Source organism: Grammomys surdaster, unplaced genomic scaffold (genome assembly GCF_004785775.1).
Source record: "Grammomys surdaster isolate TR1022 unplaced genomic scaffold, NIH_TR_1.0 170, whole genome shotgun sequence".
NCBI lineage: Eukaryota > Metazoa > Chordata > Mammalia > Rodentia > Muridae > Grammomys > Grammomys surdaster.
Window position 1 is genome coordinate 21,776,590 of NW_021604618.1, and position 25,516 is coordinate 21,802,105.

A 25,516-nucleotide genomic window follows, 5' to 3' on the forward strand; every position below is an offset into this window, starting at 1 on the left:
AAAAAAAAAAAAAAAAAAAAAAAAAAAAGAAAAAAGAAAAGAAAAAAGAGCAATAGCATTAACACTGGCCCTCATAAAAAAAAAAGAAAAGTCCTCAAAGCTAACTTTAATTAAAAACTAGAAAAATACAGGGTTTGGGGAGAAGCTCTACTGCCATGGTGCTTGGGGACCTGAGTTCGGGACTCCAGCACGGTGAAAGCATGGCGGTATGTGCACAGGGTGGGAGGGCAGACACAGGTGAGTCCTTGGGGCTTGCTGGCCAGCTAGTTGAGCTCAGTGAGGTCCAGGGTCAGGGATCTAACACCAGAAGAACTGGACAGTGAGAGAGGAAGACACCTGATGTTAACCTCTGGCCTCCATACAAATATATACATCCCCAAATGTGCATACATACAAATCAAGAAAGACACTCACTGTCAACCTTTGGCCCTACATGCATATGCATGTACCTACACACTTATATGCATGTATCACACACTTGAATATACACATGCACACAGAAACACACACATACTCAATATGTAAAGAGTTAAAAAAAACTAGCAAAAATAAAGATGAAATATTAAAGACAGAATAAGTAGAAAACAAACAAAAACTTTACAATGTTCTTATTTTGCTTTTCCTGAACATTACCTATTCTTTTTGCTTGGAAAGACTATTAGAAAATTTAAATATTTTCGTATATTCTACTCTTGGAAAAAAGAGTTAAATTCCTGTATCTGGGTTCATGAGATGGTTAGGCAGGTAAAGGCTGCTGATAGCAAGCCTGATAGGCTGATGCAATCCCTGGGACCACAATGGTGGAAGGAGAGATCCAATTCTGTATTCTGTCCTTTGACCTACATGTTGTGTACATAATACAATAAATAAAAACGCTCCAGGTGTGGTAGTACATGCCTTTAATCCCAGGATGTGGAAATTAGAGGCAGGTGGATCTCTTATAAGTTCAAAGACAGCCTGGTCTACATAGCAAACGGCAGCACTATGTGAGAGACCCTATCTTAAATAAAAACCAACCAACCAAACAAACAAAACAGCAACAAAACCACCCAAAACTAAACAAAGAGTAATTTAAAAAAAAAAAAAAAAGAAAATCCTAGAAGGAAGCAGAGCTCACTTAGCACCAAAGGAATGCCTCCCACTCAGTAGTGGAGCAGGCTGAAGCTCTATGAGAGCAGTGTAACTTACCATTCACAGTGTCTGACACAGAGCCTGTTATGGAAGCAGGAGAGTTGGTGGCTCTAGACTGAGGCGCTGAGGAGGCTGGGTCATCCACGATGACTAACATGTCACTGCTGCTCTCATCAGGGGGAATGGAGCCAGTGTGCAGTTCACTGCTGATTGAGATCTGGAAGCAGAAGGGCTGAGATCACTAATAACTTCACTGGCTACAGCCCTCATACTCCAGTGAGAACATGCTTTAGGGGACATATATGTATTTCTTCTCTCTCCTGTCTGCCTTCAGTGTTGATCCTGTCTTGGGTTCTGAGAGTCAGCCTGTCCTTATGCAACCCTATTCCACAAGGCTAGAAGTGAAGACTGTCCAGCATTGTGTCCCTGCCACAAGGACAGAATGCAGTCCCATTGCTGTGATGTAGAAATGCAGGAAGAGGCTCACCTCACTGAAAGGGCTGGGCATGGCTGAGTCTACACTTATGAAGGAGTCATCCCCATCAGCGGAGAGGTTGGAGTTATCAGCAGCAGGAACAAACGGGATCACGAGGTTCACACCCTCTTTTCTCCTCTTCCCGTCCAACTCATCTTCCTTTTTCTTCTGGAAATACAAAGGTCAGAAATATAAAAACATGAGCATTTGCCCCAAAGAGAAAAGTGAGATTAAGAAATCTAGTTATAGGCAGTTATAGGCAGAGTCTCGCTATATGGCTCTGACTAGCCTGGTCCTTGTTACAGTTCCTGCTATGGCCTCATCATCCTGCCTAAGCCATGAGCACAGACCCTACAACTGACTTGAGACAGGGTCTTGCTCTATAGCTTAGGCTGGCCTCAAATTTCCTCCATCCTCCTGACAGCATCATTATGTTGGCACAATTAATTTTTTTTGTATACAGGTTATGAGGATTGAACTAAGGGCCTCTCACACTTGAGGAAAATATTCCACCACTGAGCTACTTCTCAAGCCCTGAATTTTTATTTTTATTTTTATTTTTCTGTATAGCCCTGGCTGTCCTGGAACTCACTCTGTAGACCAGGCTGGCTTTGAACTCAGAAATCTGCCTCCTGAGTGCAGGGATTAAAGGCGTGTGCCACCACTGCCCGTCAAGCCCAGAATCTTAAAAGAAGTGAAAACTTACAGAGGAGGAAGAAGGCATACTGTCTCTCCTGACAGCCTGTTTCTAGTCTGGCTTGTTCACTGACTGACTGACTGACTGACTGACTGACTCTGTGTGTTTGTGTGTGTGTGTGTGTGTGTACGCGGGCGTGCGCACTGCATTCACATGGAAGTCAGAAGACACCTTGTGGGAATTGGTTCTTACATTCGACCACATAAATTCCTGGGATCAAACTCAGGACATCAGGCTAGGCATCAAGTGCCTTTACCCTCTGAGACATCTTGCTGGCTTTCTGAGACAGAACTATGTTGTGTACATCTATTACAGGGTTAAGGGTGTAAAATATTATGTAGTTCGTGTTATCATTGTGTACTTTCTATTCTAAACTGTTAATCTTGAATAGGTGAGGTGACTCAATGGGGAACGGTGATTGCCACATGAGCCAATGATGCCAGTTCCATTCCAGAATCCATATAAAGGTAGAAGGAGAGAACCAACCCTACACAGTTGTCCTCTGAACGTCCCATACCCACTGTGGCACGTGTGCACTAACACACACAGAAGAACTACTGATTTCTGCATCGGCCTGTGTGAGAAAGCCACCTTATATTCTTTGATAGGTTCTCTGTCCTCCCTTCTTCCCTCCTTCACTGATCCACTTTTAAAGGCATAGGGATGATATTCAAGTCCTTTAACGCTAAGCTATATACCCCCAGACCTAGATAATTGTTTCTGAATGTTAAAGCTATTTTTATTTTAAGTAGTGGGAAGTAATGGGTTAGACATGAGAGCAGAGTGAGGAAAAAGAGCCTGGCAGGGAAGGGGCAAAAATGGCAGTGGAAACCAGGAGGACTTCGTATTTCATTTTTAGGATTTTCCAAGTCTATAAAAGAAGTGAGTACAAAGTATCCCCAGGCTAAAACTAGCTCTTCACAAAAAGGGGCTCTAACAGACCAGCTCTAGGCTGGCAGCTATCAAAGGCCTATGACCAAAGGGATCCACCCTCAGCCGGTTTTCTTTCTTGGAGACAGTCTTATTATGTAGCCATGATTGGCCTGCAACTGACTCTGTCTCCCAGATACTGAGATTAAAGGTGGGTGTCACCATGCTTACCCAGGTCCTTTTAAAAGATTCTATGAAACAAGCCAGGCACTCCTGAGTCAGAGGCAGGAAGATATTTTGAGTTCCAGGCCAGCCTCGTCTACACAGCGAGTTCCAGGGCAGCCAGGGATATGTAGAAAGACCCTGACCCAAACCACATAAACAAAGTTCTATAAAAGCTAATTATCTAAGTAACATTATCTCCTTAGCTATCACAGTTATCACTGATTGTCCAGTCCAACTGTGACCAACACTATCGTGTGTAAGAAAGGAATACAGCTCTACATTTGATGTTTTTTACCTCATCAAATGTCTACTAGTGTAGAAACTGTTTCAAATCTCACAGATAGTGAGATAAGCTCAGCAGATAAAAGTGCTTGCCTGCCAATCTGGAGGACCTGAGTTTTCTCTCCAGAACTCATGATAGAGGGAGAAACCCAACTTTCTCGAGTTGTCCTTGGATCTGCACGTACAAGATGTGGCTTACTATGTATACATAAATATGTATGTGCCCATACATGTATGGCACCCAAAGGCTTTTTGTGCTTCTAAAACTTGTCCCAGGCCCTGGCAGCCCTCATGCAGCCCACATGGAGATACCTTTTCTGCGTACTTCTCCCGCTTGCGTTTGCGTTCTTTTACTCGGTTGCTTTCCTCCTGCTGTCGTTTCTCTTCCTGCCGCAGTCTCACTATCAAGAAAATGCAGGAATTATAACTTTTATCCTCTGAAATTTAGGGCCATATCCTCTAGTGATTCCCAAGGTATAGTTTTTGTTTAAGAAAAACTTTTGTTTAAGAAAAATATTGGTCTGGGTACATGCTTTAAATCCCAAGGATCAAGAGGCAAAGTTTGTGAGTTTGTGAGGCAGATTTTGTGAGTTTGAGGCCAGCCTGGTCTACAGAGCTGGTTCCAGAACAGCCAAAGAAAGCTACATAAAGAAATTCTGTCTCAAAAACAAACAAACAAACAAAAAAAATCAAAGCAAAACCTAAACAAACAAACAAAAAGCCAAAACAAAACAAAAAATTGTTTTCCTAAATAAGTAAATAAGCAGTTATTGGTGTCTCCTCAGCTTTTAGGTTCAAACCTGGATTCTACTCAATTATGTAGCTTCCTTGTCTTCTCTACTTGAAAAGAGCTTAGTTTTAGATGTGGAGGTAAGGAACTGCTCACAGGAATTCAGGGTAAATCTGAAACTCAATATTCTCAAACTCTTGAACTCTAGGCAAAGGGTCTTTATAGTTACAGAAGCTTGCTGTTGAAATTATGTGTAAAATATTTTTCTGGGCCAATGAGATGGCTCACTAGGTAAAGGCATCTGCTGGCAAACCTGACAACCTGAATTTGAACCTAGAACTCATACAGTGGAAGGCAATCATAATCTCCTACACACACACACACACACACACACACACACACGCCTTGGTGTACACATTGCTTATCTCATTCTGTAAATCTGGGGAGGGCAGAACTTTGGCTGCCAGAGTACATACGTTTCTTTTCCAGTTCTTCATCGTCTAGAAGAAGGCTAACCACCTCTTTGGGTTTCAAGGTATCTGGTTTGAAGTTCCCACCAGAAATCACCATGCGCTGAATCTACACAAAGTAGATTAAAATGTCATCTCCATGTGTTCTTTCCCATACAGCAGCATCAGCATCCGATGAATCAGCTCCAGAGGGAGGTTTTGGCTCACTAGCTCTTGTTGACTGACCTGGCTCCTCCACGCTACACTATTTGTCCCAAAGAAAGGTCAATTTGAGATTTTTTTGGGACAAATCAAGGTAGACTCTGAAATGTCACCCTTCCTCCTCCAAAGCTGAACATGCCAAACACAGGCCCTTCCTGGTGTCAGTGTGCACAGGAGCAGCTAGTAAGACTGCTAATGTACAGGCTCCAATGCTTACCAAGAACAGTAAGTTTTTTCATGCCTAATGAAATACAAGTCTTAAATAGTTTTGGTACAGTTACTGTGACTGCTTTCTGTCCCTCTAGCATGATCACCCTTCCTTCCCAGTGCTTACCTCGCTCTTTTCCTTGGCTCTCTGCAGAATACGCTCCTCAATTGTGCCTTTACAGATAAGTCTGTACACAGTGACCTGCTTTGTCTGCCCTAAGCGGTGGGCCCTATCCATGGCCTGCTGGTCTACAGTGGGGTTCCAATCACTATCGTAGAAAATCACCTGCATAGACAAGAAAAGGATACAACAAAAATGGATGTACTCTGAGTGCAGGACAAACTCTGAGAGCAGTATAGCCACTCATCTGTCTATAAAACTGGTGTTAGCCATGTCCAATTTCTTTCTATGATGTAATGATGAGAAAGTAAGTCCTTAGAAGACCAAGCTATATGTTTGTTGCTCTGGAAAAATAGGTATGCCCCTGGTTTTTTCACAGTTTTCATTGAAAAGATTAAACTATGACTGGAGAGATGGTTAAGAGGATGAGGACCTAGGTTTTATTTCCAGTACCTAGGACAGGAGGCTGATAATCTCCTGTACCTCTAGTTCTAGGGGAACTGATATATCTAGCCTTTATGGCATGTACACATACACGATTAAAAATGAAATAAATTTAAACGGGGGTGGTGGTAGCAGTTAGACAGGAGTGCTTGTATGTGCCTAAAGTCATTGATACTTAGGAAGCTCACGTGGAAGGATCACTATCAAGACCAGGTTAGACAAAACAGCAATAGTCTCTTAAATTAATATAAACAACAACAATAATAGCTAACAGCTACATCTAGTATTAGTAAGCTAATATAGCAATAGTAGACTGTAAGTGCAACCACCATTCTAAGTCAGTAACTCTTCCCATAGTATCTCTAGGACTTGCACACTAATGAGATCTCTATTTTAGCACTGGGTACACAGCCTAATGGCAGAGCACACACAGCAGGTGTTTAGTATGAACATGGACCTTGGCTTGATTCTCAGCACTGGAAAAAACAAAACCAAAAAACCCTTACTTTATAGATGAAGAGATTAAGGCATAGAAGAGTTAAAGAGAATTTTTCTAAGTGTGTAGCAGTGAATAGTTAGTTAATCTGCTTTGGTTCCTGGCTGGTTGTGCATGCTGTACCTGCCCAAGAACTCTGAATTTACAAATGAAAAAGACAGACAGACAGACAGACAGACACACACACACACACACACCCACCAGCTAATTTTGATACACCATACTTGCTCAATGGTTGGACACTTCTAAACCTCTCCTTGGCTAGCACATACTCCCCTCCAGTATTCCTGAGTTAACATCTTTTAAAATCTTTATTTCATTTCTGCTACCCTAGACTCAATTGGGGGAGTGGCCTCTAGGGCCACTTTCCCAGATTCTTACATGTTGGCAGGCCTTTAACTCTGATATCTCTGCTCTCTGTCATGGCAATTCTCTCTCTTCCCCACAGTCCCTTGCCAGAGCAATCCAAAAGTCCCACTTCTGTCTCCCTGCCCAGCCATTGGCTATATGGCAATTCTTTATTACCAATCAAAGCCAGCTGGGGCAGGGACCCTCAGCATTTTTAATCTCTTTGGGAGCTGGATTAAGACAAAGCATTTGAACCATTTCCCAATATAAGTGTATTAGCTTGTTTTGTGTGTTAACATGACAAAAGCGAGAGTCATAAATGTAAAGAAGCCTCAGTTGAGGAAATACCTCCGTATCAGCTGTATGGTATTTTTTTCAATGGGGGAGGGCTCATCCCATTGTGGGTGGTACTATCCCTGGGTTGATATGCCTGGGTTCTATACAAAACCAGACAGAGCAAGTCAAGTTAAAGCAAGCTAGTAAGCAGCATCCTTCACGGCCTCTGCATCAGCTCCTGCCTTCAGGTTCCTGTCCTTACTTCCTTCAATATGAAAGTGTAAGCTGAATAAACCCCTTTCTCCCCAACCTCCTCTTTGGTCATCATGGCAAAGAAACCCTGAGATTACAGTCTAAATGGAAGACTGGAAATGGAGGATGGGAAAACATTAAGCACCAGGATTTCCTGCATAGAAACACACACAGCTCTCTTTGCACTGCCCAGTTCTCATCAACATCACTTTATGCCCTATGAATTCTAAAATGTATTGTTTAAAGGGTTCCCCTAAAGCTACTGCTAGTCTGCTGTACAATAATCAACCAACACCATAATGAACTACCATCAGGTGACCATAGATCTTTTTGAGTCAAAGCCTATTATGTAGTCCTGGTTGTCCTGGAACTCATTATATATTGTAGGCTGGGCTTGAACACACAGAGATCCACTTACCTCTGACTCTTGAGTGCTGGGATTAATGGTGTGCACCACTATGGCCAGCCTGGCACTTAGCTTTAAGCTCATTTTTGTCTTTCCTAAGGACCACAGAATTACTATACAATCATTCAGACTTAGCAGTGCATGTGAAAGGGAGGGCATCGTTTGTGTTTGGACCAGTGTTTGTCAAGGATAAGACGCCAAGACTATCTCACGTCAAATTTTCTCCCCATATGTACGTGTTGGGAGTGCTACTATGTAGAATGAAATCATCCCCCTTACACATGGTTTCTGAAATAATTCTGTGAAAGTAGGAATCCTTAGAACTGAATCCTCTCTGGAGCTTGACAATAGTTTTCTTTTGTCAATCTGTTACTTCATCTGTCAACACCTGCTATCTAGTATCAATCTCAATTCAAATTTCCATAGTGAGTCAGTTATCAGCTATGACTCAAAAGAGATTGCATTCCAAGGCTCACTGTTGATGGAGATGCTGAAGCACATGGTAGGACTGAGCGCTGCTGAGAGCAGCTGACCACGAGGCAGCAGCATCCGCAAGGCCTCCTGTGTGCTATTTTAAGGAGGAATTCATCTCTGAACCCTTTTCTATGTTGCCTTTCCTGGTGAAGAGTACTATTTCTTTGGTAACATGGGATCTCATGTTACCCAAGCTAGCCTTGAGTTTCGTAAGTAGCTAAAAATGACCTTGAATACTGATCCTTTCTTTAGCCTCTACTTCCCAAGCATTAAGTATTATTCATAGGCAGTTTATTTGTGTACTTATTTAAATTTGAGCAATTCTGTTATTCTGTACACAATTTGGACCCTGGGTAATGATACAAAAACAGCATCAACATTTAAAATAAATAAGTGCATATATGTCTGTGAACTGCCAAGTAGGTGCTGGTAATCAAACCTGGGTCCTCTGGAAGAGCAGTATACCTTCTTAACCACTGAGCCATCGTTCCAGCTCCCTGCTTTTGTTTTTATTTTTTGATACAGGATATCACTATATGGACAAGGTTAACCTCTGAGCTTACAGTGATCCTTTTGCATCTTCCTCATGAATGCTTGAATTATAGGTGTCCACTACTATGCCTGGTTATGGGATCAACATTTTCAATGCTTTTGAGCCTTTTATTTAAACACTCCACTGGCTCTTCTGTATGATGTCCTTTTTGTTTTGCTTTTTCCTGTTATTTTTGTGTTATTTTTCTATGTAGTCCAGGTTAGCCTTGAATTCACTGAACAGTGTTGTGATCCTCCTGTCTCTGCCTTCTAAGAACTGGGATTAAAGATATATATCATATCTGTGTGGTGTTGGTTTTACATGAGGTATAATTGTTCTTCAATTGTGGCATAGGTTAAATACCAGCGGTGGGGGTGGGAAATATAAAGTGCTTGTCAAAACAATTAAGTCTACAGACTTGATGTGGAAATATACAATGTCTGCCACTTGTAGAGGAATACAAAAAAAACTTTACCAGAAGACATATTGGAATTTTAAGTTGAACCTAAAGATTTCAGAAAATCTGTATCTATCTATCTATCTATCTATCTATCTATCTATCTATCTATCTATCTATCTATCAATCATGGGATCAAATTTTGTTAAATGCTGGCAGCTAGAAGAATATAGTACCAGTGAGCTACATCCTCAATCCCTTTATTTTTTTGAGACAGAGTCTTCCAACACAGCCTGGTAGGCCTGTAATTTGCAGTATAAAAAAGGCTGGCTTTGAATTTAAATGATCCCTTACCTCATGACTCTACTATGCCTATTTAGAAAATCCATTTAAAATTTTCAGGAAGAACAAAGTAAGGAAATACAAATTTAAGAAAAAAGGGGCCTGTAGAGAGCTGGAGAGATGGCCAATATGTACAAGATGTTCCTACTCTTCCAGAGGTCTTGGTTCAATTCACAGAGCCCATAGCAAATGACAGCTCACAACCTTCTGTAATGCTAGTTCTTCTGGACTTTTCTGATACCAGGCATGCCAGTATTGCAGACACAGACAAAACACCCATACACAAAATAAACTACCATATGTAAAAATGATATACACAGTTGATGAAATCACAGCTAAGAGTACCCTGAAGTGCTAACATCACAGGAGAGATGCCTACACCATGAATCAAAGATTGCTTTAACATCTGCATTGTTCCTAGACATTTGAGTGGCAACCAAACCATGATTTAATTTTGGCTCCTCTAGGTTCAAAACCAGAAGACTAAAGCTTACAAAGATAGCTTAAAATATGTATGTGGGAAGAGAACACAACAAAACAGGATACTGCTTAGAAGAAGAAAATCACAGGAAAAATACTAAAATATATATAAATCAATAGGTTAAAGACAAAGAGTGAAAAGACGGAAATACAAAGCAAGATGGGGGTCACTATAATGTGAGCCAGTGGGTGTGCTGCGTAAGGGGCATGGTACTCAACCGAGGCACAGATGACACCCATTTCAGGTTTCTGGTGAGACATTCTAGATACAAACAAGTTACAATTATAGTACCAGAGCTGATCTAGCTAGGGATGATGAAAGTACATCGCGCAGAATGTGCAGCCTAGCAATGCCTAAGGTGAAATCTATGAACAGTACCTTCAGGAAGCTGTAAACACCAAGCCAGGCAAGCACGTTGGAAGGCTGGGAAGAGCTGGCCTGTTGTTCAGGGATTGGACTATACAGACAAGGGAATGAAATGGAAAATAGGGACAACTAGAAAAGTTAGACTAATAACTGGAAGTTGGAGAAGGGGTTTTTTTTTCCTTCCAAGAAAATACATGTTATTCCAGTCCCTTGGGGAGCTCAAAGCTAATTCCATTGGCACATGTTGCTACTAAGAGACAAAGTTCCCCCTCCCTCCATTGGAAAACATCTGAAACAAGTCAGACACAAAGAAAAATAAATCTTGTAACAACCTCTTCCTAAACAGAGTCACAGATAATCTTACTCCATGAAGAAATACAAAAAGCAACATGGTAAAAATCACCTGTCATTCATCACTGTTAAAATCATGCTTTTACTAACCAAGTAGACTAGTTCCCAAATACATGCTTACAAAACTTCCTTGATCATTAAGATATCAAGTCTTTCCTGAATGAAGCACAGAGTGTAAATAAATTAGAAACAAAATTCCTGATAAGCACGAAGGAACTCATCCAACTTCCTCCATAAAACCTATAGAGATGGTTTCTCAGATAGTGTCCTATGGCCCACTAGTTTTATATTTCTTTTACTTTATAAAAAAATTAATGAAGTTTATTATGTAGGTACATTTTTTTAAGACATTATTTATTTATAATGACTACAAACTTGGAAACAACTTCATAATTTAAAAAGAGTTCTATGTGGACATTTTGCTGCTTTATGGTGGCAGATACAATGAACATTACCGATATACTTTGTGTATTTAATATGTTGTTAAAGACAACTCTTTGTCCAATGTGGCCCAGAGAAGCCAAAAGGTCCTATCCTAGACCAAACTAAAGACAGGCAAAGCTAAGAAAGAAATAAAATTTTTTCTTTAAAAATATTATTTAAAAGATTTATTTATGTGTATGAATATTTTGCATTCATGTACATCTGTGTACCATATGCATGTTTGGTACCTGAGGTCAGAAGAGAGCATCCGCTCCCTTGGAACTGGACTTACAGACAGATATGAGCTGCTATGTGGGTGCTGGGAATCAAACCCGGGTCCTCTGGAGAGTAATTAGTGCTCTTAACTGCTGAGCCATCTCTCTAGCCCAGGAATACATTTACAAAGTTAATTATGCTGAACTTCTACAGAAACCTTATCTTGCCTCACAGTCTTAAATATTCATAATGTGATGGTACCAAAATATGTCTCTAGCTATAGCCTTTCTTTGAGCACTGCCACGTCAAGACTAAGACTCTTGTTTATCCCTACTGCTACCTTTCCAACTATGGTGTTCTCTACACTTTGTCCAGCCCTATCCCAGACGCCAGGCACTTGAGCCAGATACCTGACTATAGTCCCAGGACTTGGGAAGCTGAGGTAGTGGGGGAATCATTTCATCCCCTTAAGTGTGGCTCTAGCCTGAAATCCCTTCCAAAATAAAATGTTAGCCCATGTTAATCCTTTGTTCAAATTCTTTTTTTAATTCTTTTTTTTTTTTTTTTTTTTGGTTTTTCGAGACAGGATTTCTCTGTGTAGCCCTGGCTGTCCTGGAACTCACTCTGTAGACCAGGCTGGCCTCGAACTCAGAAATCCACCTGCCTCTGCCTCCCAAGTGCTGAGATTAAAGGTGTGTGCCACCACTGCCCGGCAATTCTTTTTTTTTTTTTAAATTGGATATTTTATTTACATTTCAGATGTTATCCCCTTACTCCATTCCCCCCCTCCCGCCCAGGAACCCCCTGTCCCACCTCCCCTCCTCCTGCTTCTATGCCCCCACCTACCCTGTCACTCCCACCTCCCCACCCTCGAATTCCCCCATATATGGTGTCTAGCCTTCATGGGACCAAGGATCTCCTTTCCCACCTGTACCTGACAGGGCTATCCTCCCTTGCATATACAGCTGGAACCATGGGTCCCTCCCTAAGTGCTCCCAGGCTGGTGGTTTAGACATTGGGGGCTCTGGTTGGTTGGTATTGTTTCTCTCCTCATGGGGTCGCAAACCTTCAGTCTTCACTCTAACTCCTCCATTGGGAACCCCATGATCAGTTCAATGGTTAGCTGTGAGAATCTGCCTCTGAATATGTCAGACTCTTGCAGACCTCTAAGGAGACAGCCATGTCAGGCTCCTGTCAGCATGCACTTCCTGGCATCCACATCAGTGTCTACCTTTGGTGACTGCACATGGGATGGATTCTCAGGTGGAATAGTCTCCAGATGGCCCCTCCTTCAGTTTCTGTCCTACACTTTGTCTCCATATTTGCTCCCTTAAGTATTTTGTTACTCCTTCTAAGAAGGACCGAATCACCCCAGCTTGATCTTCATTCTTTATAAGCTTTATATGGTTTGTGAGTTGAATCTTGGGTATTTCAAGCTTCTGGGCTAAAATCCAATAATCGGTGAGTGAATACCATGTGTGTTCTTTTGTGATTGGGTTACCTCACTCAGGATGATATTTTCTAGTTCCATCCATTTACCTAAGAATTTCTCAAATTCATTGTTTTTAATAGCTGAGTAATATTCCATTGTGTAAATGCACCACGTTTTCTGTATCCATTCCTCTGTTGAAGGACATCTGGGTTGTTTCCAGCTTCTGGCTATTATAAATAAAGCTGCTATGAACATAGTGGAGCATGTGTCCTTGTTATCTGTTGGAGCATCTTCTGGGTATATGCCCAGGAGTGGTATAGCTGGGTCCTCAGGTAATGATATGTCCAATTTTCTGAGGAACTGCCAGACTGATTTCCAGAGTGGTTGCACCATCTTCTTGCACTCCCCAATCTCAGTCTTACCATGGCCTATCAAGCCCTGCATGATCTGCTTGTGTGGTACATCCTACCTTCCTCCTTCACTAATTCTGTTCTATCTACTCTCTACTCCTTGCTGTTGCTTCATTTTGCCAACCAGGTCCCCATCCCACGCCCCTAGCAAGACAGGGGTTCTCTGTGAACCTCTGACTGTCATGGAACTCACTCTGTAGACAAGGCTGGCCTCCAATTCACAGAGATCTGCCTACCTCTGCTCTCGAGTGCTGGGATTAAAAGCATGTGCCACCATTCCCTGGTGCTAACCAGGCTAATTGAGAGCCCTATACCTATCTCTTCTACTTGAAGTGTTTTTGCCAGACTAGCTCTTGGCATGATTTCTCACTCTCTTCAGATTTCGGCTCAAATGTCACCTATCAGAGAAGCCTTAATATCTCATATGAAACAGAAACCCGAGTCATCTACCTCTCTTACTCTTTATTTTTCAAAATAACACTTAAATTAGTTCTTAGAACTATTTATCCTATATCAATTACCACAACTAGCAATGCAATTACTAGGAGAAAAATAGAATTTCATGTTATTGATCATTGAATTCTTAGTGCCTAAAATAGTGCCAGGTTATACATTAACAGTGTCCCTGATATACATTAACCATTTGTTAAATGAGTGAATGGGCATATGCAGGGACTGGCCCAGGCATTAGAAAAAGGGCTTCCTTTCTAATGATAGGGTAGGTCAAAGCCTAGCATGTTTATTAATTATTATAATGTAACATGACTGACTTGAGTAAAGAAAGGGAGGGACCTAGGAAGGAATTTGACACTGGACTGGGATTTTGAAATACATAAGTTTACTAGGTAAAAAGGGTAGCTCAGGACATGAAGATCTAGTCTCAGGTAACAAACACAGTAGTGTAATAGAGTAATGGTGTACTCTAAAAATGACATGTCAGTTCTTTACTTCTGTGAGGGAAAGGGATCTGGCAATTAGGCTGGCACAGCAGATACAGGCTATAAGCGATGAGGCTTGTAGGCCGTGGGTAGGGGTTTCAAGTAGCACAGTAGTTAAGAAGGTTATGAACTGTATTAGAGTGTAGATATAGACAAGAATGGATTTAGATCAAAAGGTATATGACAAGGAGTATAAGGAGCTCAAAAGATCAGTTATGAATCATGCCCTGTCCCACTTGGTAGTAAGTAAGACAAGGTTGAATCTTATGGGTGATAATTAGCATTATCTTAGAATCTGAATTCTTCTTTGAGCACAGCTACTAACACAGTGCAGGCAACTAACTCTCTTAAACAACTTTTTTGAGGATGCTAGAGCTATTAAGAGGAAAAAGTGGGCCTAACTTAGGAGTGTACACTGAGGCCAGGATCTAAGTCCAGACCTGCTGCTATGAACTTCTCAGACCTCTTCATCTTGTCCCTCATTTCTCCACAATTTCATAAACTTGTCCCATCTTGTGCTTGTGAGAATTTCAATATTCAGATTTTTCAGAGAGGGACCACAATAGCTACACTGAGTTATAGTGCAGCAGCTATGATTTGCCTCCTGCTTTAGCAGAGGTGTGGGCTTGCCAGCTACAGATAGGTTCTGTGATTGTGTGACATTTGGAATTCTGGGGAACTTTACAGAGGGTATATAAATCCTAGGGCCACCATAGGTGTGGTTGGTGGTTGCTAAGAAGGGTTGGCTGAAGTCTGTTAGTAGTTTATGAAGTAGTCAAAAAGTCTATAAAGAAGTAGTCAAAGTAGTCTGTTAGTGCTCAAAGAAGAAACAAAAAGAAAGAAATTAGATTAAGGGATCTCTCTCGACCCCTCTATCCTTTCTTGCCTATCCAGTGATAGGGGATGAATCCAGGGAGATAAAGATAGGAAACAGAAGCCACAAAATAGCAAAGACCACCTAAAAGCAAATAAGAATTAATTTAGATTGAGACATCTCAACATATCTATCCTTTGTTTCCTATCCAGTGCTAGGGGGTAAAACAGAGGTGGGGTAGGGGTGGTGACAGAGTTAAAGGTGGGAAAGAGTGCCATTTTCAGAGTCATGCCTTTTATGAAACATTTCCCACTGACACATTTCTGTTTTTTTCTTTCTTTCTTTCTTTTTTTTTGGTTTTTCGAGACAGGGTTTCTCTATGTAGTCCTGGCTGTTCTGGAACTCACTCTGTAGACCAGGCTGGCCTCGAACTCAGAAATCCACCTGTCTCTGCCTCCCAAGTGCTGGGATTAAAGGCGTGTACCACCACTGCCTGGCTCACTGACACATTTCAATCTAAATGTTACCATGACTGCTACTAAATCGAAACCCTGGAATAATGCTAAGATTCAAAAGAAAGTTTCTTTTCTTTTTCCTTTCAGAGGCTAAAGCATTCTTATCAGGTATGAAAGAATAAAAAAATTGCAAGGATATAATTTACTTTATTTTCTTTAACTATCATAGTCATCAGGTCTTGAAGTTCAGATCACAACTGCTACCATTACCTTCTTAAGTAATGAAATCAGGTACTTTAGTAATAAAACAACCCTTTCTTATTTGTTTAGTTATATAGCTCCTTAGACAAATCCAATTGGACTGCCTGGTTAGTGGTTATCTCCCATTCACTTATCTTCACACGATATTTCAACTGTCAGGAAAGTACTTGACACATAGTAAGCAATTTATTAAATTAATGTGTAAAGAAATCACTCAAAGTGAATGAATAGGAAAAACCAAAAGGAAAGGTACAATGCGCAAAGAATAAACTACTTATAGTAGAGACCTACCCACCCAACGCACCGTGCTCTCATCACTTACTGTGTCTGCAGCTGTGAGATTGATGCCCAGTCCTCCAGCTCGTGTGCTTAACAGAAACACAAAGATGTCGTTCCTAAAGAAAAGGGGGGAGACATGTTAGGAGGAAAAGGAAAGATGCAATGTGGAAATAGAGAGGAATCTCTAAAACTACAATCTAGGGCTAGAGAGTGTGCTGGTGCTTTCTTGAGATACTACTGGGCAAAAGGTGTTCTGTCTTTAAAACTCAAATGATGGCAGTCATCTTGTAATCTGTACATAAGCTTTTGCTACCACACTAATATCTGACTGATAATCAATAAAAGTAGAAACAAAGAGCAGATATTACAGAAAAATACGTCATTATAGAAACAGACCTTTGCTACACAACATTACATGTATATTGTTTTGTCTTTCTTGCATTATTCCTGAGCACTAAACCTATGAATCTATATACATTTGGCAAGTACTCTACCTCTGAGCTACATTTTCAGCCCAATAGCCTTTCTCCCCTCTTCTGAGACACTTTCTTGTATCTTTGGCTAGCTTAGAATTTAGTATGTAGCTGAGGATGACCCTGGATTTTTGGTTGTCTGGCTTCCATCATCCAGGTGCTCAGACTACAGGACATACTAGGAAGCCTAGTGCCTCCATTAGCTGCTCTTCCTCTTCCTCTTCCTCCTCCTCCTCCTCCTCATTTCTCTTGAGACAAGGTTTTAACTTTGTAGCAATGGCTAGCCTGGAATTTGTAGATCAGGTTTGCTTTGGATTCACAGAGATTCTCCTGCCTCTGTTTGAGTGCTGGGAATTAAAGGAGGTAAGCAACAGCATGGCCAGCCTGTTTTTGGTTTGTTTCTGTTTATGTATTTAAGACTGTATGTATGTACATGTGCCTGCATGCAGAGGCCAGAGTCCACATTAGGTGTTGTGTCCTATCTCTTTTCTCCATATTTTGTGAAACAGGCTTTCTCAGTGAACTTGAAGGGCATGGACTGGTAGACCGGCTGGCTAGCAGGCAGCAGGGACCCTTCTATCCCTGGTTTCCCCACTGGGATTACAGGCAAGTGCTTTCATACCAGGATCTCAACTCAGGCTCTCACATCACTAACTGAACAAGCTCCCAGCCTTCCAGTAGCCCCATTTTTAATATTTTTTTGGGGCGAGGTCTCTCTATGTAGACCAGGCTATCCTCAAACTCAAGAGTTCTGTTTGCCTCTGACTCTTCTTGAGTACTGGGACTGAAGGTGCACATCACCAAGATAATCCTATTTAAACATTATTATTAGGAGTGAGAAAGAGAATGTGTGTATACATGATGCATACATGTGCCACATGGATGTGTGTACAAGTCAGAGGATTACTTTCTCTCATTCTACCCTAGGTTCCAGGGAATGAACTCAGGTGACCAGGCCCACTTGGCAGGGGCCTTTTAACCAATCACCTTACCGGCCCTCGATTTTTTAACTAGTCAAAGTACTACTCTAGGGGGCGGGGGTGTTGCGTACATGTGAGCGCACAGGATCGTGTGTACCATGTCAACGAATAAAGGTCAGAGGACAGTTTTCAGGGGTTGGAGCTCAAGTTGCTAATCTTGGCAAAACAAAAACTTTTATCTATGGAGCCATCTAACAGCCCTTAAAGCATTCACTTTAAGATGACACATCTGAGAAAAATAAGCATCTATCGGGAATTAGAGTACTGTGATGACTTCGGTACTCTAAACTGATTTAGGACTGATCCATGAAAGATATTTAGAATGGACCTAATTTTGGATAAGGCTGCTCAGTCTTAATATAGAAACAATTCGATATTTTGATTCCTCTTACATTCTGAGTCCTTTTAAAGATTTATAAAGCAGCACATGCTATGTCACTCATTAGGCAACAAAGTATTTGACAAATAAAAAAGGCCTTGTCATTTAAAGTTTATAAACAGGTGTCAACTGTAGCCTAGTGCCTGTAGACCCACCTCAGATTACTTCTAGAACAATTCTAACAATCTATAAAAGATTATATTAGAAAAACATGAAGATCTTGTACATCAAGCTGTCAATTTCCTTCTATATACAGTAATGAAAACCACAACTAGAGATTCAGTTCACATGGCTTTCTTCAAACTGAAGTCTATAGTTATACTTTTCTAAAAAATTTAAATTTATTTTAGGTATATTGGTGGTTTGTTTGTGTGTATGTCTGCACATAAAAAGAGAGCATCTGATCCCATGGGACCAGTTAGATATGGCAGTGAGCCAAGTGGGTGCTAGGACAGAACAGAACCCTGGATCTCTGGATCAGTGCTGTGAACCATGGAACCACAGCTCCAATAGCTATCTCTGGTTATGAAGTCAGACACCCCTAGACTGCATTGAGAGAGAGAGAGAGGGGGGGGGGAGGGGGAGGGGGAGGGGAGGGAGAGAAAAGAGGGGGAGGGAGGGAAGGAGGAAGAGAAAATCTTGAGTTGTAATCATCGAAGTTAGTTTCCATTCTAGACTATATTGTCTGATTATTTATCTAAAACTGTACTTGTACTTAATACATTTAGAGATGATAATACAAGCCAATGTTTTAAGAGTTCTGATTAGACAAAATTCTAGAAGGCAACAGTGTAGTTTGAATGCCCTCTAGGGGCTGGAGAGAAGTCACACTGGCGTTTCCTGGCTGCTCGAGTATTTATGGATCTATAAACCCCACATGGCAGAAACACACCTTGGCCTCACTCTCTGTAAACGTCCATCCATCTAAGTCCCCTTTCACCAAAATACTCAACCAGTGGGAGACATGAATGGACGGGAGCAAAAGCTTCTCCAACCGAGAAAAAGGCACAGTGTCACCATGAAGAAAACAACCAATAAACACAAAACCCACCAATAGTCATTTCCCCGTGTGAGGGTTACCCTAACTGCTTGGATAACTAGGGTAGAGGGAGATGAGTGGGGATCCATCTGTTAAAGGTCAAGGGGTAGGAGGAAGGGAGGCAAAGGCCAACTCATCACAGAGCAAAGACCTTGTGAATGGCTCCTAGGATAACATACTGGTCACATGTTCTGAACACTGCCAGGACATCCTGGCCAAATAGTCTTTAGTCTCAGTGAGACTTTTTCCTGGAAGGATCCCTCATAAATAAGTCTTGTATGAAGGGAATGTAAATGGCTTTTTATAGGCACTCTTGTTTACTCTGGCTGACCTTTGAGCCACAGGGCTTTTGAGTTGAAACTACATTTTTTCCCTTTTGATGTCTTTTCATTAATAATAATGAAAATATTTGGTGAGGCTTGTGTTTTGTTTTGAAAACCACCTGTCTTTTTCTCTATTTTAAGATGTCATTCAGACTTACAACTTGAGAAGCGCTATCTTATGTGATAGTTTTCTTAGAGGCCAGATGAGGGTACTGGAACCCCTGAACTGGCGTTAAGGTCAGTTAAGGTCACATGTTGAGTGCTGGAAACTGAACCCAGATCCTCTGTAAGAACAACAAGTGCTCTTAACAGGCTCCAGCCCCTACAGAAATGCTTTCAAAACTACTCACACTACTGGGCTTGCTCAATTAATTCTTCTAACTAAATTAATTAGAAGATTAGCTGAGAATGATGGTTCATGCCTGTAATTCCAATATTAAAGAGGCTAAGGCAGGACAATTACCGTGAGTACTAGGCCAGCCTGAGCTGCATTATCAAGGTGTTAAAAAACAAAACAAACAAACAAAAAAAAAAAAAACAAGAAAAAATAACAATGAAAGAAATGGCTGAAGAGATGGCTCAGTAAGCAAGTACCTGCTGAATGGCCTGAGGAGAAGGAAGTCCCTACCATCCATATAAAGAGCAGGGTGCAGCGACATACCTCTGTAATCCCAGCACCCTGACTTGTGGAGAGAGACAGGTAGGTCCCAGGGCTTGGTGGCCAGCTGAGTACCTAAAAGTAAACTCCAGATTCACGGAAAGACCCTGACTCAAAAATAAAGTGAGGTAGATCCCTGATATTGGCCCATGGCCTCCACACCTCTTTTCCTCCTTCCCAATCCCCCTACTCCCCCAACTGGGTCAGCTAGAATAACTGTAAACTCAGTTACCAGATTTCAACATGTTAGAGATCTAACGGCAATTTAGTGCGAGATCCTGCTTTATACGAGACCCTGCTTTAAACAAGAGGATCTGGCATTCAAAGATCCTGGTCTATATGAAAACTTGACTCAAGAAAGCAAACAGACAAGTAAAACAATAAATAAAAGAAACAAAAGAAAGAAATACAAATAGCTAGATATTTAGTTCTCTTCTCAAATATTAAGAAGATAAATACTAACCAGGCATATAACTAAAAGTCCAGAAAGTCAAAACCAATTTTTATTCACACTGTAAGATCTAAATTATTTCCCTTAAATTTTTTTTCTCAATTTTTAAAAATGTCGTTAGCCTTAAAATGGACATGGTGACACACACCTTTACTCCCAGCACTCAGGAGGCAGAAGTAGGCAGATCTCTATGAGTTCAAGGCCAGCCTGGTCTATAGCATGAGTTTCAGGACAGCCCAGACTGTTATATACAGAAACTCTGTCTCTTAAAAACAAAAATACAACAAAACAAGTGCGGTTAGCCTGCATGTAAATCTGTGTACCAGTGTATGCAGAGTCCAGAAAAGGGTCTCAGACACTTTGGGACTAGAATTAGTGGACAGGACTTAGTGAGGCCACTATTTGGGTGCTAAGAACCCAACCAGGACCTCTGGAAGAGCAGGGAGTGCTCTTAAATTCTGTGCTGTGACTCCAGCCCTTTTTATTGAATTTCTCAATTCTCCAAATATAAGGAAGAACACTAAGAATAGGGTTTAACAGACCTAGACCTATCTGCAGAGGAATTTGGCTTTCTGTTTGAGGAGAGCAGTCACTGGAATCTGCCTAGCACAGTGGGAAGCGGCACACAGGACAGTAATGACTCTTGTAAACCCACAACACTTACCGTGCTGTATCTGAAATTTCATAGGCTCATAGCAGCGGGGAGAGGGACTACTACTGAAAGCTATGAACAGAATAGATTGAACCCCACTGCAAACTGTCATAATGTTTTGTATCTAGAATACTAGAAATCTCATAGGAAATGAACTGCAGAAGCAAACTAAAATCAACCCTAAGCAAACTCAGATATAGTGACTTGTTGGCATGTGTCTTATACATGCTAAGTGAGGTCTCCACCACTTAGCTATGTCCTTAGTCTAACGTAGCTTTGAGAATATTTTCCTTCATAGATACTGACATTCTCTTATTTGGGGATCCTCATTCATAATGAGAAATCCTTTTATTGCTGTAGTAGCAATGTCTGTAATCCCAGCACTACAAAGGCAGAGGCAGGGGATATCAAGGGTATAAGATCAACATAAACTACCTCTGACCCTGTCTCTATCTTCACCCTAAAAAATAAAACACTTTTACTTTACAAAATAGTAGGCACTGATTGATTGATTGATAGATAGAGACAGGGGGAGGGAGAGAGGGAGAGAAGGAGAGAGGGAGAGAGGGAGAAAAGGGGAGAGAGAGAGAGAAAGAAAGAAAGGTTCTGTGTAGATATTCATGTCTATAATCCAAGCGAAGAATAACTGCAAACTCAAGGCCCGTCTGGTCGGCAAAGTCTGGTCGGCAAAGCTAGTTCTAGGACAGCCAGAGCTACACAGTCATATCTTGTTTCACACTGATATTCTCTCTCTTTGATCTGAATCACCGTAAGCAGATTTAGCCACCTCTTAGAATAGCAGGCACTAGCTAGATGTGGTGGGCCTTGCTATCTAGCTACTTATGGTGGTCTGAATGGTAATGGCCTCATAGACTTATGTATTTGAATGCTTGGCCCATGGGGAGTAGTACTAGGCGGTGTGACCTTGTTGGAAGATATGTGTTACTGTGGGGGCTAGGTTTGAGGTCTCCTATATTCAAGTTAGCACAATGTGACAGGTTCTTCCTGCTCCCTGCAGATAAAGATGTAGAACTCCCAGCTCCTTCTCCAGCATCACGTGTACTTGTAAGCCACCATGATGATAATGTATTAAACCTATGAAACTGTAAGCCAGTCTCAATTAAATGTCTTTCTTCATAACAGTTTCCTTGGTCATGGTGTCTCTTCACAGCAATAGAAACCCTAAGACACTATTCTTGTCCAATCAGTGACTTCCAGGTTCAGTGAAAGTCAGTGGAGAACATGTTTTGGTGAAGAAAACACGTAATGTTGGTATCTGTCCTCCACAAGTGCATAGGAACGCATATAGTAAAAATACACACACACACACACACACACCCCACATAAGTAGCTAGATAGCAAGGCCCACCACATCTACTATTCTAAGAGGTGGCCAAATTTGCTTACGGTAATTCAGATCAAAAAGAGAGAATATCAAACACCACAAAAGGTAGGTACGTTATAGTGATTAATATCTAAGATTATTGGCTTAAAAGAAAAAAAACCAACTCATCATTTAAAACCCTAGAGGAAAATCGAAAAAAAAAAGAGTTTTTGCAATTGAAATTAATGTTACCTCGTCTGAAAATCAGCAACCATGTCCCTTCTCTCTGAGATCTTAGATGAGCCATCCAGCCTCATGTAGGTATGCTTCCTGTATACCATATATTCCTGCCAACCAGGAAAAAAGGACACAATAAATCTGATGCCACTCATTACATTCTAATTCTCAAATTTTGCCCACTTTATCCATAGAGACTCAATTCACAATACACAGAACAGGGAGGAAATGCTTGTAAAAGTGCTATTAAATTAAGTTTATTGTTCCTGACATTCAAGATCAACCCAGAAATCTCAATCTTGACTTAGAAACTAATCCAATAGAGATTTCTGTGGGCTTTATAAAAAACAATCTCCCCCAAGTAAGAACAATCCCCAAACTAAAATGGCTTTTCAGTCACTAAGCAATTTTTCACAGCTATGAACACAACCAGTTTCTTTTCAGTAACTGGGAGGTGGTGGGAGAAGAAGGATCAGGACTTTTAAGAACCACCTCAGCTACAGAGCAAATTCAAGAGCCTGTGCAAGAGGAGACAGAAGCAGGCAGTCTCAGTCTCCTCTTCCTCAGCAACAGTACCAATAGTCTCTCAATCTCTGGATTCACCCTCCATGTTACAGAGTCTACCTACAGAAAACCTGATGTTTGAAAATATGAAATGGGAAACAAGAGACAAGAAATTAATAAGGGTTCTATTTATGAGATCAGGCTTTACTCTGTATCCCTGGATCCCTGTGTAGACTAGAATGCCCCTGAACTTAGAGATCTGTCTACCTGTGTCTCTGAGTGGTAGACTGAAGGCTTGTACCACATCAGGCCAATTAATAACTTTATTAACTATCAGTAGTCTCTTAATTAATAAAACTACCTTAAGTATGTACAGAAAAAATAGTACATATATCTCAGGTACTGGGGAGTCTTAGAATGTATCTATTAACAACCATAGCTAAGGTAAACTGTGGGTTCAAGTGTAACTTTTCTCTACTGAAAGGCCTTGTGGAACAGCGCTGTAATTCCAGCTACTGGGAAGCCTAAAGTAAGAGGCTAAGCTCAAGGCCTGCCTGGCTACTGAGTAAATAAGACAAGTCAGGGCTGCTCAATGAGATGGCAGTTTACAGTAAGAAACTGAAAGATAACCAGGCCCCTAGAGCTAAGTGATTATTTCAATCCTCATTACTACCAGAACCAACTAACCAAAATCAAAAGGTCAGTAAGTTCTACATTTTGGAAATATTTATATTGGTTTCCTGTGGCTCTAATGACCTTTGCCATAGTGTAACTTTCTCCAAAATAGACTATGTATTGGGACCAAAAGTAAGCCTCAATATATACAGAAAAACTGAAATTGTTTTATGTATAGCATGTGATCACAATAGAGTAAGAACACAAATCAACAGCAAGTAAAATCCTAGGAGATTAAACCCACACTAACTAAGAGTGAGTAGGTCTTTAAAGAAATCAAGGTGAAAATAATGGGACTGCAGATGCCTCTCATAATGCCTCCATAGTAAAGAGAACATACTGCTCTCTAGAAGATCTAAGTTTGGTTCTCTGTGCCCACATAGAGATAGGCTCACAACGATGGCCTGTAACTCCTTCCTAAGGGATCTCACACTATCCTCTGGCCCCTCAGCAACTTTGTTAACAAGTACATACCCCTTCCCCCCATATATATACACAATTGAAAATATTTAAAAATCAATTTGACTCTGAAAAGTCAGTTATTTCCTTTTACAAAGGAAATAAAAGTTGTCAGAATCAAATGGAAATGAAGGACTCACCAAAACAGACTTAATGCACGTAGTCCTATGAGGAAAAGTTTATATAGCTTTAAGTGACTACATTAAGAAATTAGAGTGCTCTCAGAGAGATAACTTAACAATATCTTAGGGCCCATGACCATCCTCAACTCCAGATCCCGGGATCCAAAGCCCTCTTCTGACTTCCTTGGGCACCAGGCATATACATACATACACAGCCCCCTAAAAATAAAGACTTTTGCCACCTTTACTAAGCTCATTGTGTATTACTCTTTTTTTAACTAAAAGACAAAGAATGTGTGTATGTGGGTGTTTTGCCTGCATATATGTCTGTGAACTACATTTGTGGGATGGCAGTGTAAGACAGAAGAGAGTGTTCGATCCTCTGTGGTTGGAATCAGAGATAGTTGTGAGCTGTCATGTAGGTGCTGGGAATTGAACCTGCAGAAGAGCTGCCAGTGATATTAACGGCTAAGCCATTTCTCCAGCCCCTCTCTGTGTAATTCATAACAGTTGGCAATCATCATTTCACCTATACTTTCCCCAACTCTTCAGGATGAAGCAAGTAGCACACAAGAACTAAGAAGAGACTTATTGTAGGATTGGTACTTCCATTGTATTAGCTATTGGCATCATTTGGTCTGAGCAGAGCGTGGGAGGTACAACAACAGTTATTTTAGTAGAACTGCTATTAGAACCTTACTATATTTAAGATTACACCATCAAGCTGGGCGGTGGTGGTGCACGCCTTTAATCCCAGCACTTGGGAGGCAGAGGCAGGCGGATTTCTGAGTTCGAGAGTTCGAGGTTAGCCTGGTTTACAGAGTGAGTTCCAGGACAGCCAGGACTACTCAGAGAAACCCTGCCTCGAAAAACCAAAAAAAAAAAAAAAAAAATTACACCATCAAACATGGCTGAGGATATTGCTTACATATAAATAAAGCCTTAGGTTCCACTCTCTGAGCTGTATGTTGGAAAATGTGAGATTGGCATAAACACCAACCAATCAAAAGAAAACATTTACAACAATAACTTAATTACCTCACTTATGCTACAACTTGTTAGGACTTTCCTATCATTTATAAATAGGTGATGTCATAAAATAAACCAGAAAGTTTGTCAAGTTAAAAGTTAAAATCCACGTACTGTATGAAATCTAAGACTTAGAAATATAATTGACTTCAGATATTGCTTATTATATCTCTTGCTAAAAGAAGTTGTCAAATTTTTAAAAGGAACCTGCCCCCCAATGGATAAACTCCCTATAAAATCCACCAAGCTAACTTTGGCTTCCAAAAAAGCTCCAAACCTTCCCACTCCTTTTAAAAATAATGTTTATTATTTGTGTTTGTGGGTGTGGATACGTGTGCATGCACAGACATACATGTAAAGGTCAGAGGACAATTTATGGGTTCTCGGGACTCAGCGAAGGCCTTTTAGA

At 40.9% G+C, this 25,516-nt stretch overlaps 1 protein-coding gene across 1 annotated transcript in view; it reads right to left on the reverse strand.

Annotated features, from left to right (window-relative positions):
* Nucleotides 1-25,516, reverse strand: part of Ino80 (INO80 complex ATPase subunit) — a 96,175-nt gene that overhangs the window by 5,845 nt on the left and 64,814 nt on the right. Inside the window, exons 28-34 of the mRNA XM_028767073.1 lie at nucleotides 22,334-22,428; nucleotides 15,846-15,918; nucleotides 5,416-5,574; nucleotides 4,887-4,989; nucleotides 3,993-4,081; nucleotides 1,619-1,774; nucleotides 1,189-1,348 (exon numbers count right to left, since the gene is read on the reverse strand). Of these exons, the coding sequence (XP_028622906.1) occupies nucleotides 1,189-1,348; nucleotides 1,619-1,774; nucleotides 3,993-4,081; nucleotides 4,887-4,989; nucleotides 5,416-5,574; nucleotides 15,846-15,918; nucleotides 22,334-22,428 (835 nt within the window). The remainder of the gene's footprint in view (nucleotides 1-1,188; nucleotides 1,349-1,618; nucleotides 1,775-3,992; nucleotides 4,082-4,886; nucleotides 4,990-5,415; nucleotides 5,575-15,845; nucleotides 15,919-22,333; nucleotides 22,429-25,516) is intronic.